The sequence below is a fragment of the Pyrus communis genome, chromosome 12 (assembly GCF_041283825.1).
Source record: "Pyrus communis isolate YQ-2024b chromosome 12, ASM4128382v1, whole genome shotgun sequence".
Classification (NCBI taxonomy): Eukaryota; Viridiplantae; Streptophyta; class Magnoliopsida; order Rosales; family Rosaceae; genus Pyrus; species Pyrus communis.
The window spans coordinates 5163726-5179107 of record NC_142576.1 but is presented as its reverse complement, the minus strand read 5'-3'; the positions used below and the strand labels follow the sequence as shown (position 1 = coordinate 5179107).

Below are 15382 nucleotides of genomic sequence, written 5' to 3'. Positions count from 1 at the left end.
AACAAAAGAGTTATTAACGTTTAAAATCAGGGCTATTTTGGTAATTTTATTTCCCTTTAGAATGCTCCAGAAATTTGGAGCCATGAGTTGTGCCACATGTGTGGTTGTGATTGAAGAGAAAAATAAATGATATGGTTGTGATTAAAAGAAAAGAATAGAAAGGAGGGTGACCAATGGGGAGAGAGAACGGGGAGGAGAAAGGAAAGAAAAGAGACACGGGGGATCGGGACCCGGGCCTTGGTGACCCGACCCGGTCAGCGCCCATGCATGTTTCAGACAGGTTTTCACCCATTTTTCTGGTGAATTGCTTCAAGAAACCACTTGGAAATCCCTCCACGACCTTCCATCTCCCTATTACACCCCAAAAATCATGAATTTTGGCCTTGCATTTGGGAAAAACACACCCATGGGTGCCGCGACCCTTCTTGCTTGGAAGCCACCAAATTTGAAATGATTTGGTTCAATTACCACCACCATGAGACTACCTTTGAGGTCTGAAACAAAGCCCAAACAATTGTATGGGCGGCGGAACACCAGAGATGATGAATCGAGGACACCCATTTATAGGGTTTCCGGCGGGGTCGAGGCAAATTGGAGCCTTTCCAGGTCAAATTGGACTTAGCCGCAGGTATAAAGTTTGCTCAACTCCTTGAGATCTTCATTTCTGTAATTTTTGAGAATTTTTAGAAATAGTTGAGTTTTCCAGCGAGCTGGGGCGGCCGACCGCCACCCGTGGCGACGCACGGCCAGGGAGCCAACATTGTGTTTTGATGCGAATTTCATTATTATAATTATGCTTTTGAGACCTAACTGCTGTGGTTTAAATATCAATACGATTGTGGTATATGTTGGACTAAATGAATATATTCAGGTTTTGTTTGCATTTTTGAAAATGTGAACTACGAATGGCTTGATCCCTATTTAGAGTACGTATGCAGTCTAACAAGACGTTAGATGCAACCATAAAATAAGTGAGATTAAATACTTTGAGAATAAATAATTGGAATGAGATTTGATCTATAAAGGAAGGCGGTGACAAAGTGTGAAAAGAAAAAGTGCATTTGATATAGAAATTGTGATTGTGGACCATGGATGGAAACAAGGTCTATAAATAAAGAAACACGTTAAGTGGTAGCTAATTAATTGAGGTAAATCTTTTGTTGAACGATTGTGCTAAGAGAAGGGAGTTTGGGTTAATAACTTGAGTTTTATCCTTATGCTTTGATAATTAAATGTTGGTTATAAATTTATTGTGAGGGTTCATGAGAATAAAGTATTTAGTTGGGATTAATGGTATGTTAACTAAACAAGAATTTAGTTTAGGCCTATCACCAATGTACTTATTTTCCGAAATAAAACATATTTCGGGGCCGGGGTGTTACACGCATCATCTAATAATAACATGTTTCTAAATGCTCAAGGTAATCATTATCTTGAATTGGTTAAAGCTCCAAAAGACTCCAAAACAAAATTGTCGAACACTCTAATGCTTTAGTACATTCAATCACATATATTAAACATTAGCCCGTTCTATCAACTATATTTTTCTCTCAAGTGAGGCATAAATATATATATAATATGGCCCTTTATAACCAAATATATCTCGGGATACTAAACCTAGTTACCCATAACCGTAACCGTCAGATTTAAAAAGGCGGATAACCGCGGGTACCCATAACCAATGGGTATTTATCCATCCCTACTTATGGAGCAATCGGCGTGAAATCTTCGGACACGAAGGCGCTCTTTGGAGATGTCATTGGGCCTAAGAGCGGAGGAAGCCAGAGAGGCCGGAAGTGTAAATTAAGTGCATGCCATTGCCGTGCAGAAGCGTAACTGAACATACTTATGGCAATGCTCAGGAAATTGTACATAAACTAAAATTTTAACGTATGCATTATATTCAAATGGAGAGAGACACCCCTCAAATATTCATAAGGTCATAAGACAGAAACCAAGCAAGAGCCAGGATACGTGGTGAGCGAGGGACGACGAGTTGTTGACTCTTCGTGTTACAGGATCATAGCGAATTATTGAAGCATAAACCTAAACTTATTGATATGTTTCCAAAAGATAACAGGTCATTGTTACTTGGACCGATTGGTGAATGATAATTAGACACTCTATATCAACAATTAAATTTGAGCCTTCAAATTTTCGACATCTGTGTAGTCCATTGTATCAGCAAGAAAATCTGCAGCCGGGAAAAACAAAAGCAACACAGTTGCTAGAAATGTTTGAAATGACATGTCAGTCACCAGTTTGTTATGATTGCTAAGATGGTGGACAAGAATGTGTACCTGCATCTTCATTAGTGAAGCACCGCGGAGGTGTGATTCCGAAAACATTTCTATAGAAGACCTTTGCCAATCGCGACTCCCTGATCTCAATAATAAAAGGAAAAACTAAGTAAAGATAAATTTGCAGATCAGGTAGCATCAAAGCACGAATTGAGAATTGAAGAGCTTAACACGAACCTTTCATCTTGTCCATTGCATGTACAGTTTCGGTCTCTGCAGGTGTCTTCAGCTCACGATCACCAATAACTACTTAAGCAACCATCACCAGAAGTCGTGGTACTGATAAAATCCCAATTGGCCTAGGCAGTAGCCCCCATGGTGCCATCAGCGCTGCCATGATATGCGTTCCTTGATGAGATTATGTCATGACACCCAGTGTACAACCTCACTATCAACACCACTAAATCGTCACCTACCAATGCTTCCAGATACACCCATTGATGTCGAAGAAGAATTGGGGCAGTGGAATTTTATATCATGACGGTCCAGATGCACCGAGTGATCAGCAACAGCAAGATTGCAATTGCAGTCTGTCCACTTGCACTGCCTTCCAATATAAAAGAAGCCCTTATCAAACCATAAGGGTAGAATTAGAATTTTCATCTAGCTGTCCATTTGAAGGACGTGTACCATCTGCAATACCTGCAGATAAGTAGGAAGAATGTTCCTAAAAAAATTACAATGAATGAAATCTTAGTGCCGCTGCCATGTTTTGCAGTCATTGAAATTCTCTGAAAAAATCTTTTTGTTCTTCCTTACCTTTTGTTCTCAATCATTCCCTAAATATCCAATTTCTAACACGATCATGAAGCTAACAAAAACGCTTTCTCTAAAGTCATTGAAATTCTCTAAAGTCATGCACAAAGAAAAATAAAAACGCTTTCTCATCCTTGGTTTATGAGAATACGGTAACTTGAGCTTGAAGGTTACCAATGAAGGTTACATTTGGTTGCCAATGGGTGTGTCTGAATTATGAAGTTTGGCTTTGGTATTGGAAAATGGATAAGAGGATGTAGAACTCACGCACACCATACCGAAGAAAATAATTAACGATCAACACACAGCCAACAAGGAGAAGAAAAAAATGATTCTTAGGAATACAGTACAAGCTAACGAAGTAGCTTGCCTGAAAGGAGATGGTAACAAGACCAAATATGTGTTAGTTACGAAACAAATAAAAAATGCATGCCGCGCTCACAATGGACTACCAGTGATAAACAGGAGCAAGGCGGGAACGACGTCAAGTCTCATGACCCTTATGGGCTAGGCCTGTTGGTGGTGAATCCACTCTCGGATCGTCACTCTGCCCGTCCCTTCGGCACCTTTGGGAGGCAAGGACAAGGAGTGTTGCTCTCTTAATTTGTCCATAATTTTCTCCTTACCAAATAAATACAAAATGAATAATAGGTTTGGCGTAAAGTAAAAGGGGTGCATCGAGTGTCGACATTTTTCAAGCAAGTTATTCGAAATTGCTGTACGGACAGCACACATAAGCCTACATGTACCAAAGGATGAGTCCACAATGTCATCATCTTTTTTCAACGTTTTGTTTCTCTGACATGCTACTCGGCCAATTACTTTAGCGATCTCTATCATTACTTTATACATTTTAATAAACTTAACCATTTTTAATTTTATTGTCATAAATTTAGTACGTTAATCAATAATAGAAATCACAGAAATAAATTTTTTTTCAGCATGCTTAGAATACGAAGCGGTATGCTACGCGTTATTATACATGTAGAGAAAAGTTTTGTTTTTGTGTTTGACAAACTGAAAAAAGATTTCACATAAAAGTCATACACAAAATGAGTGCTTTGATCTCGAAAACAACAGCGTTTGAACTTTTGTACCCATGCATCATGCAAACCACTTAAAAATTAAAAAGGAAGTTCAGATCTCAGGTGGTAAAACCAAAGGGTACATCAGTAATTTAACTTCGTACATATGTTATTAATTTGATACAACTGTAATAGTACGAGCATAACATAATCAATGTTTGATGTAACATCATATGAAATCTAAGTTTTGTCATCACAGACAAAGAACAGCTTGAGAGCTTAAGCTTAGGAAGCAGAAAATGGCTAGATTGAAGGATGCCATGTCGACGGTGCTGACTGTGGTATTTCTTAGGAAGAGCATTCAAGTATACGAGGAATTCGGGGTTTTGGTAATGGACTTTGTTTCGATTCTAACATCAACGATTCAATTTTCGGGCTTCGTTTTCCTTCGAAGTACAAGAGTTTCTGCTGCCGGAGGCAGGCATTCTCCGATGTCGTCAATGTTTGCTTGAAATGATCGGTAGTTATCTGCAGATTAAATTCGTGCCTCAATATTTTGAACTGTAAGTTGTGCTTTATATATATATCCCACAATATATATATCACTCGATTTTGGTGGTGCTGTAGTGAGCTTGCTTTTGTTTCAGATTCAGTACTTATACATTACCAGTTTGTTTTCGGGCTAATTAAGCTGAATTATTCTGCCAATAATTATGGTTTAACTTACTATATTAATTATTACTGAATGTAAATCAACATGATATTAGACGATGAACGAAACCAAGATCGATCAACTTTGGCAAATGATACCATAACCATATTAAGAGTATTGGATCAGTAAGTTTCGTGAAGGGGAAATCAAAGGAGAGAGAGAGAATACAAGAAGAATGTGAAATTCCTCTGTACGATATCTTGTTAGTAACTTGTTTCTCTCTTCGGACCACTCTCATCTTCATTGTTCGACTGGTGTGGAGATGGTGAAGTGAGCAGCGGCCACAGGAGATTCCGCTGCTTCCTCACTTTCCTCACAACCATCCTTGTGTGTTTCCGTAGGATCTTATTGATATCCTTTAGATAGTTGTTTGAATCGTGGTCACGTAAGATTGTACCTTCTGAACCATAAGCTGTAGGATCACCAAGGGTTTCTAGTGGATGTGGGGAGTTCAAGAAGGCCCTAAAGATATCTGAAGAGAAACCAGATTGCGTGTTGTCCAGGACATAGAGGGCGCTCCCCATAGGGAGTAGAGGGTGTGGAGGAGATAACCTTTCATCAGGTTGAAGAATGAATAGTTTGCCGATTGGAGAGTACAACGTCTTCTGCATAAAAACATATACATCAGAAAAAGCGATTTATTAATGTGGAGGATTCTATGAGTGAAACAATATTCTCAGTGCAGTACGTGCGTCTTTTATTAGGTGACGGACTTTTAGCACTATTTATATTGTCGATAACATCAATGACCTGTGGGCACGTTTTGTCATTGACATGTTATTGGTGTAATATTGATGGAATGTTCACCCGTTTCTATGAAGTTATCGTACTGGTACTTACATTTTTTATCAGGCAAGGGAGTGACTGAAATGAACCATTTAAACGCTTGAGGAGTGTAGCCACATGGTTGGGGTAGTTGCAGGAGAAAGCTCTAGGGACAACATCTCTATGCATCATCACACAATGGATGTGATTATTCGCATCCAACCCTAGTTGATCAAGTAACTTGTGGCCTCCGCAGAACACAAATGGTGATCCAAATGTGACAACCGGCAGAAGAGTAGAGGGTTTCACAAGCTTCCTAGTGAGGAGCATCATGTGGACTAAAAGAGCAATGCTTCCTCCAAGACAATGGCCAGTAAATTGAAGCTTTGCGAGTTCACCGTTTCTATGTAAGTGCTCCAATATATCTGGCATGAATTGCTGGTACATTTGCTGTGCCGCTTCATAGGTTCCTCTGTGAACATGTACATTCGTCTCCTACACAGGGACGACACTGTTAGCTAGGCCTAGTTTGTCAATGGTTAATTTCGCATTTTCTTCCCCTTCAAGATATTATAAGGTTATGCATTGAATGTCTATGCTTACCTCAAATTTGGTGGGTTCGAAAAAGAGGTATGCCTGTCGGGAAGCAAGGGAGTCCATGCCCTGCAAATGAAGGACGATTTTCAGCTGTGCATTTTCCAATCTGTGGCACATCATCTCGTTGTTTCGAAAATTTGACCCACATAGATGTAACAAATACCATTGGAGGAGCTAGCTAATGCTAAATAAAGTTAGTAAAGACCTGTCATACACAGATTGTAATGAAGGGCTTCTAAGAAATAACCTGAATCACGAAGCAACGAGTAGACGTACTGGAGTCATCACAAACAAACCATTCACAAGGCAAGGAGTGGTGGAGTGACAGAAGGTCATTTTCCGTCTCTTGTCTTGCCATTTCACTTGCTGCTTGAAGTACTTCTGTCATCGTTGAACATTCCAAAGAAACAGCTACTTCTGCTTTCTTTTGTAATGAAGATGTTACAAATTGGAGGCCATATATCTTCAAATCCTCGGCCTGCATGCGCGTTAGTATTGCGGATGGAAAATGCTTAATGACCCAACATTATTATGGTTATAAGTACATGATTAACAAAAACATACCTTGATCTCTGGTATCACACAAGCCATGTTGCACAAGAAGGCTAGCTTAGAAAATAGCTTGGTATCTGACCATGGTACTCTAACTAAAAACCTCGAGAAAGACTCCTGGTCGTATGATCTGTATCTCATTTCCCCATCATTATCTTCTAAACCACAACTCTCCGCACAACCACCTTCCTCTCCACCACTTCCACAACCACCGTTTTCACCCTCTTCATGAGTGTTGTCTTCGTCCGCAACCTCTTTTTGCTCCCAAATATTGCTCCACAGGTCACCGAGTGCCACAAGCCCCTCCATCCAATTGGCTCCCTTTATTTCCTCCCCTTGATCACTAGTACTCTCTCCAAATTTCTCCATTATATGCATGCTATTCTGCATTTTCATATGCTTACTCGTGGCCGGGCCAAACAAAAATGATCTAAGCAAATTTGGGACCATGGAACTCAAACTTTGAAACGGGGAAATTCCAATGGAACGGTTGTTGTTTTGTAGTTTTGATTGAGAGACCTGGATATGATTGATGCAATGACAAGGATGGTTAACTGAGCAAAATCTTCGGACACGAATATGCTCTTTGAAGATGTCTTTCGGCCTTAGAGTTGAGGAGGTTGGAGAGGCCAGAAAAGTAAATGAAGTGCACGCCATGGTTGTGCAGACCGGGAATTGAAGAAACTAATGGAAATGGACTTTTATAAGCAGTTAAGTACACCAAACTGAGCTACTTGCTCCTTGATTACAACGGAAACACTAGAAAACTACCGTTGCATTCGAAGTGAAAGAGTAAGCTATGGTTAAGATGATCACATCAAATAAACATATTGATGTCAACGATTTGGTGTTAAGTTCAATGGTTTGCCTTGGAGCCATCCTTCACAACTTTGTCTAATTGTTTTTGGACATTACCTTTTCGTTTCCAAGTACAGCAAAGGGAAAAAAAAAATATTTAGTCACGAGTCCACATCAGTTTTGTTTCTTCTTCTTTGTCTTCTGCGCATTAATGCAGTAAATGAATCATGTCATCGAAAACTCAACGGAGAGTGCACCGTTGCTTCCCCTTCGACAGGCGGAAATGGTCAGGAAATAGCATTCAGTTCTAATTTCAACAAACTTATCTGAACTTGTATGTACATAACTGAATTTGTATTTTCAAAATACCATTCCAATAGATCACATCTCTAATGGGACTCACCTGCATTACACGTTGCGGAAACATGAATGTGCAAAGCTCGCATGAATTTGCAGTTTCAGTTGCCGAAAATCTAATAACCCGAAAAAAGGTGACAGAAGTACAAACGCTAAACCAATAACATATGCATTATATATAAATGGAGAGACACCCCTCAAATATTCACAAAGATCATAAGAAGTAAACCAAAGAAGCGTCAAGGTTTGTGCTGAGTGAGAGACAACAAGTTGTTGACTCTTCGTGATCGTAGTCGAATTATTGAAGCACAAACCTACTATTTTGACAATTTATTTTCAAGAGATAACAGTTCGTTGGTGCTTAGACCGATTGGTGAATGATTAATTACACCCTTCATCTACATTAAGACTTGAGCTAGCCTTCAAATTTTCGACATCGTGTAGTCCATTGCATCCACAAGAAAATCTGCAGCCAGAGAAAACACAACCCGATTGGTACTACAAACTTTTCGGAATGACATGTTACTAATTTGCTATTTTCGCTAAGGCGGTAGAACAATATATACCTGCATCTTCCTTGGTGAAGCACAAGGGAGGTGTGATTCTGAAAACATTTCCATAGAAGCCACCTTTTCCGATCAAGACTCCCAAATCTGATAACGGAAGGAGGAAAAAAAAAGATTAATTTGCAGGTTAGGTAGCATTGAAACATGGAAGGGATTGAGAATCGAAGAGGTTAACACAAACCTTTCATCTTGTCCATAACATGTACAGTTTCAGCCTTCGCAGGGGTCTTCAGCTCACGATCAGTAACAAGTTCAACTCCCAGCATGAATCCTCTTCCTCTCACATCGCCAATAACTACATACGCAACCATCACCGGAAGTTGAGATAAAGACAATTAGTTTATAAGATCTATTGTAATTATAAAGGAAATTATTGCCTGTCATGACTCCATGGATATTGATGTACAAGTGAATGCTCACGTTCATATTTATTCTTAAGAGCATTGAGTCTTTCTTTCAGATACGATCCCACAACCAACGCATTCTCCTGCAGTTTTTCTTTCTCAATCACTTTTAGAACCGCCAGTCCTGCAGCTGTAGACACTGGATTGCCACCAAAGGTGTTGAAGTAATTGCGGCGAGTTAGGACCTCTGCAACCTCAGGAGTGGTTACCACAGCACCAAGGGGAATGCCATTTCCAATTCCCTGCAAAATGCAGTCAAAGATTTAAGTCAAACACAGAAGACCAGCTTCAAATATATATTTCTTGGGGTTGAAGAAAAGAATGATGATATTATTAAGTCACTCTTCGGCTGACCTTTGCCATTGTCACAATGTCAGGCACAACACCATGGCCCTCAAATCCCCAGAAGTTGCTCCCCGTGCGAGCGAAACCAGACTGGACTTCATCAGCAATGAAAAGTCCTCCGGCTTTTTTCACGCTATTATAAACGGCTGGCAAGTAACCCGGAGCTAGTTCTACAATTCCGCCTACTCCCTGTAACATAATTTAAAAAGTTAGTACTCAAAAAAGGGGGTTGATCCATGGATTTTTCTTCCTTTTGCCGCATTTCCCTCGAAGGGTTTTAGTAATAACTTGATTATTAGGCAGATGACATACCTGTATGGCTTCACACATAAAACCAGCTACATGGCCTGAAGTTCCAAAATCTATGAGATCTTGGACATCTTTTGCATACTTCTCTCCATCTGAACCAAAAACTCCTCTGTATGGGTCCGGATTTACGGCGTGATGAACTCCACTCTGTTGATCAAACCAATATAATTTCGTTAGCAAACTTTGAACAATGCAAATTACAGTAAGCCCTTCTAATATAGAACTGATATATTTGGTGCAAATGTAAAAGGGAACTTTAACGAAAAGCTATCAGTACTTTTCACTTTAATGAAAAATCACATTTTTACACTAAAAAGTCAATCATGGTACTATTCAATTTACCTTTTATTTTGTCATTATCGTTAAAACTCAAAGTTTTCAAGCCCCTTTCATTAGTTTTCCTAATGTAAAATCATCAAGGTATCAGCAAAAACGTCATTCTGCACTCCATAGACGGAAAACTGAAGAATATTTCAGAATGCTAATTACAACTTTCGTAGCGAATGAGTATATGCATCTACAACTCTCTCTCCTATGTCTCACGATCCTCATTTAACGGCACAGAAACAGAACTTGGTTTAAGTATTTAGCTAAAGTATTAAAAAAACCATCTAAATATCTTCGTTGGAGAAGCAAAAGATTTTGAGAATGTACAATTTCATGAAACATTTGCGTCTTTTACTTAATGATTCTCTAATGCTTTACTATTCTTTATACAGCCTAAACAGTATAATATACGTACTGTTGAACTTTGCCCTTTTTTTCTTTTAAAGAGGGCTAGCCGGTGGCGAAGCCACGACTGTCCACCATTTTAGGGAATGAGTAGACTCACAGAAGTATTTCAACATCTCCCAAGCCATCTTTGTGTGATTCACTAGCACTAGAAATCGAACTCAAGATGAATTGTGTAAAATACAAAACTTAGAATTCGTCCCAATCACTGGACCACCCGTGATGGTTCTATTGAACTTTGCTTTCAACATCTAACTTCCCCCTTGGGAATTCTAATAATTTTATTGGGAACAATGCAAAACCAAATAATAGAGTCAATTAAAGGTAATCTCATAAATGCATAACTTAGCGTTGATAATATTGATAAGCATAAATTAGCCTTTAGACAAAATTTTACAAAATAAATAACATGGAAGTTGATGATTAAATCATGACTTAAGCGTTAATAAATGTGTGCTCATTCCTATTGGTTGACACATTATTTAGTTTATAAGTTTTGTTTACAAATTTAATTTTCCTAACATCACCTATTTTTAAACAATATTCTAAACTATTTTAATCTGTAGAAAATAAGGATTCGAACATAGATAGAAAAAGACTGACACTAGTTTGACCAACTAGAATAACCTACTTATTATTATGCAGTATAAATCTTACGCGAAATGTAAGCCAAAATCAGTGTGTACAAATATAATCATGTCCTACTAAGTATTCTTTCTTCTGATATGCATGTGCTAATAGTTACGTATTTAACATGATATTATTTTAGAAGGAGAATTAAAAGAAGGATATTGGTAAATGCGTCACCGTTCTATATTGGTGAATACATAATTGAAAAATAATTTACGCATGGGGAATGTATTTGATGCATGAATTGGAATGGACTTATATCCCCACCCAAATGAAAAACAATAGAGAAAAAAAATATTATCACCAAGCAATGATTTGGACATCCTTATCGTTTAGTCATATTTATATAGTACTTGGGCCATTTTTGGTATTATTGAAGGAGGTAGATTATCTGTCATCCTATTTGGATGTTTTTTTTATCTTTTTTTATTTGTGCGGTCTCAGTTAAGGGTCTCAGTTAAGTCATGTTAACATTTTATATATATTTTTTTGTCTTATTATCTCTATAAAAAAATTAATATAAAATATTGACCTAGCTTAACTGTGACCGCACAAAATAAAGAGGATGGAAAAGGTATCCAAACAGGAGGACAGACAATCTACCTCCATTACTGAAGGCATTCCAATTGGGATGACGTTAGGTGGTGTCAATATCGTATCATGGGGTCAGTTTGTATGCATGTATGTAGCCAATCGAGAATGATAACATATTAACAAATGTCTTGACCCCTTTCGGCTTTAGCCACTACAATTTGAAAACTTCACGTGAATATTAATTTATTGATATTTAAAGCGAAGACAAGACTTTTTCGGGTACTTTGGAGTATCTAATATTTTAGATATTTTAATCCTTAGAGGTTTAAACATCAATACTCTGAAGCATCCAAAATTTTTTAGAGTGAAAAGTAGAAAATAGAAGAGAAAATGACCTGGATGACGTTGAATTTCCAGTTGCCCTGGGCGGTGGCACCCATGGTACCAGCAGCATTGCCATGATATGCGTTCCTTAGCGAGATAATGTCGTGACATCCAGTGTACAATCGTGCTATCAACATCGCCAACTCGTTCGCCTCCGTCCCCGAGTTTGTAAAAAACACCACCTACCAACAAATTTACCACAAATGAATAAGAAATACACATAAAATCCCAAAGATTACAAATGGGTTTTTTTGTCATTTTAATAACTAGGAGAACAATACCATGATGAACTAGGCATTGATTCTATCATGGGTGTGATTGCGACTCCTACCAACAAAAATTATCACAATCACTCATCGTCATCGGTCATAATGACAATTCTTCACAGAAAAAACATACACCGTTGGATCGATTATGCTTGATTAATTATATAACTTAATTTTGTGATGATATCTCAACTTAATATCACTACATAAATACATTGAAATAAAATTGAGATATTGCAACGGTATCCCAACTCAGTATCACTCCATAAATACGTTGAGATGAGTAAATATTATCTCCTAGGTAAGTTTTTTCACCAAAAGTTGTGACAGTTGAATACACTAAGATAAATTAATTGTCATAGTATAATTCTTGATGCAATTAAGTTTATTCATCAAAAAATGTAGACCGTCAAATTACTCATGATAAATTAATTATGTTATAGTGACTGTATTTCAATTTAATAAAAATACATGACCAGTTGAGATATCGTCACTGTGACATTAAGTTTATTTCGTCCAACCAACCTTGAGATTGCCGGGCAACTTGTTAGCGAGCGCCTGAGCAAAGTCACCGATGGCGTGGTTGAGGTAGAGGATGGTGGAGTGTTGTATGCGTTTGGTCTGGTTGACTACGGCCTCCACCACGTCCGGGTGGCAGTGCCCGCAGCTCACCGTTGCAATCCCCCCGAATCCGTCCAAATACCTCCGCCCGTTCTCGTCGAACAAGTACTGCCTCTTCCCGTCCACTATGTTCAGCTGCACAAAACAAAGAAAATAAATCAAACATATGAAACACGTGATTAGATAGGGAGGGAAAGGAGGAGGGATCGGGTGCGGCAGGGCTCACGGGTTTGTTGTAGAAGTAGAACATGGAGGGGCTGAGATACTCCTTGCGCTGGGCGAGGATCTCGTCAGCGGTGGGGCCGGTGTACGGCGGAGGGGAGTAGTCGAACGGGGGCATTTTGGGAACATCGACGCCATTGTCTTGGAGAAGGGCTTCCTCCCTCTGAGACACCTGAGAGAAGCAGCGTTGTTGTTGCCACCGCAGGGATTTTGCAGTTCTCGATAAAACCCTTCTCCCTATTAATCCCTGCATCTTTTTTTTTTTTTTTTTTTCCTGTTTTTTTCTTCTAACTTTCTTCCCTTCGCTGCCTCTCTCCGAAAATACAGGAGTTTTTGGTTTCGTTTTGTGGTTACGTGAGAGTGTATAAATGGGGAGAGAGAGGAGAGAGGAGAGAGAGGAGAGAGAGTGGTGGAGGGAGGTGGAGATAATGGAGGGGAAGGCGGAGAGGGAAAATATATAGGGAGATTTTGAAGACGTGTTGGATTTTTGTTGTTAATTAGCTTTTAATTGGTTAGTTTTTTAAGCAGGATTAATTAGCTTAATTGGTTTGTGGTAAGCAGGATTAATTAGCTTAATCTGTCTGTATTTGGTTATTGATGGTAAAGATCAATCCATCTGGTGAAATGCAAAATATGAGGGATTTGATTTCCCTCTTGAATTTGATTGCAACGGCTTAAATTCATGATATATTCGTATTGAATGTTAAATATATTTCGTCTAGTTCAACACGATGCGTTATCAAATTGTTAGTTTTAAGTAGTGGTAGAGTCGTTTTGACAAAAATACAGATATAAGTAGAGTTTACGTGTCTTAAAAAACATGTCTTGAAAAATAGTAGAACAAGTGTAAGGGTTACATGGGTGACGATAGTGAAATAACTCGTACTTAGTCACTAGTTTGATTTGTAATTCGACAACATAACATATTAAGCTACAATGATACCAATTTGTTTCACAAAGCTGATCTTTAAAAGATGTGTGTGCACCACAGGCTTGTTAAAACTGAAAGTCTAGAAGAGCAATTGAATAATGGTATGGCAAGCTGCCACATTTTTTATCAACAAAAACGTGGTGACCCATGTGATAAATGTTGACTGAAAAACCTATGTCCTTTTTTATATTTGGCTTATTAGTCGAAATGTCCCTTGAAATTGCCATCATGTCTCAATTTATCTCTTGAAACTGATTTTGTCTCACTTTGTCTTTTGAAATCGACATTTTCAATTCTTTTATCTCACTTTACCCACTTCTGTTAATGGACTGTTAAATTTAAGGATATTTTAGATATTTCGAGTTTAACACATTTATTTTTACCTCTAACCTACACAATAAACAAGTCTCAATTTTATTTTTGACAATTCTAATCCAAATGCATAAATTTTAGGCATTTTTTAAAATAAATTATTCAATCAATAGAAAATTTTCGAGTAACAAAATTATTATATCAACCAAAATAAGGGTTACATTTGGTCGTATAGTCATTACACTTGCAAGACATCCATGTATTTGCTCGAAACACTGCAATTGAAAAATATTTGTTACAACAAAATCATTATACCATTAAGCTACCCTATCCAAAATACTTCTCAAACCAAAAAAACAAAAAAACAAAAAAAATCATTTAAAGCAAATGTGCATAATTTGAACAAGCTTATGCCTAGTGGAATCAATGCTCAACAATGTGAAATTTTTTGTTTCAAACTGTGCACATTTACTTTAAATGTTTTTTTCATTTGGGAAGTATTTTGGATATGATAGCTTAATGGTATAATGATTTTGTTGTAATGAATATTTTTCAGTTGCAAAGTTTCGAGCCAATACATGGATGTCTTGCAAGTGAAATGACTTTACGAGCAAATTTAACCTTTATTTTGGTTGATACAATGATTTTGTTGCCCGAAATTTTTCTATGGATTGAATAATTTGTTTTTAAAAATGCCCAAAATTTATGCGTTTGAATTAGAGTTGTCAAAAATAAAATCAAGACTTGTTTAGTGTGGGGGTTAGAGGTAAATAAATATGCAAAAACTAAAATATCTAAATTACCCTTGAATTTAACAGTCCATTAACGGAAGTGGGTAATGTAACATCTCACATCATATGAACATACCCACCTCATATAGCACGAGGAATTTTGGGTACTCACTGGCTTTGGATTCCATCGAAACTCCGAAGTTAAACGAGTTTGGGTGAGAGCAATTCCAGGATGGATGACCCACTAGGAAGTTTTCGTGTGAGTTCCTAGAAACAAAACCATGAGGGAATAGTAAGCCCAAAGCAGACAATATCGTGCTTCGGCAGAGTCGAGACTAGGATATGACAGAATGGTATCAAAGCCACTCTGCCGTGTGGTGCGAGTATGCTGACGAGAACATCAGGCCCCTAAGGGGGGTGGATTGTAACATTCCACATCGATCAATGGAGAGGGGGTGATGTACCTTATATGTACATGCCCACCTTCATATAGCGCGAGACCTTTTGGGAACTCACTGGCTTTGGATTCCATC

The 15382-nt window shown here is 38.1% G+C and overlaps 2 protein-coding genes and 1 long non-coding RNA gene across 3 annotated transcripts; all 3 read right to left on the bottom strand.

The window, feature by feature from the left end:
• Positions 1–1873: 1873 nt before the first annotated feature.
• On the bottom strand, positions 1874–3636 carry LOC148692222 (uncharacterized). The gene is made up of 2 exons (XR_015954454.1): positions 2478–3636; positions 1874–2380 (listed from the first exon to the last, which is right to left on the bottom strand). It is a non-coding gene; the product is annotated as an uncharacterized LOC148692222 (long non-coding RNA).
• A 647-nt stretch (positions 3637–4283) lies between these two features.
• LOC137744240 (phospholipase A1 PLIP1, chloroplastic-like) lies at positions 4284–7878 on the bottom strand. Its single transcript, XM_068484100.2, has 5 exons — positions 6720–7878; positions 6403–6633; positions 6162–6221; positions 5634–6053; positions 4284–5398 (listed from the first exon to the last, which is right to left on the bottom strand). The coding sequence occupies exons 1-5, from the start codon at positions 7362–7364 to the stop codon at positions 4997–4999; spliced, it is 1758 nt and encodes a 585-aa protein (XP_068340201.2). The 5' UTR covers positions 7365–7878; the 3' UTR covers positions 4284–4996.
• Positions 7879–8015: 137 nt separating this feature from the next.
• LOC137745166 (alanine--glyoxylate aminotransferase 2 homolog 2, mitochondrial) lies at positions 8016–13384 on the bottom strand. Its single transcript, XM_068485067.2, has 9 exons — positions 12880–13384; positions 12558–12788; positions 11778–11948; positions 9490–9633; positions 9187–9366; positions 8849–9074; positions 8610–8723; positions 8429–8515; positions 8016–8328 (listed from the first exon to the last, which is right to left on the bottom strand). Exons 1-9 carry the CDS (start codon positions 13126–13128, stop codon positions 8285–8287), a joined length of 1446 nt encoding a protein of 481 aa, XP_068341168.2. The 5' UTR covers positions 13129–13384; the 3' UTR covers positions 8016–8284.
• Positions 13385–15382: the final 1998 nt, after the last annotated feature.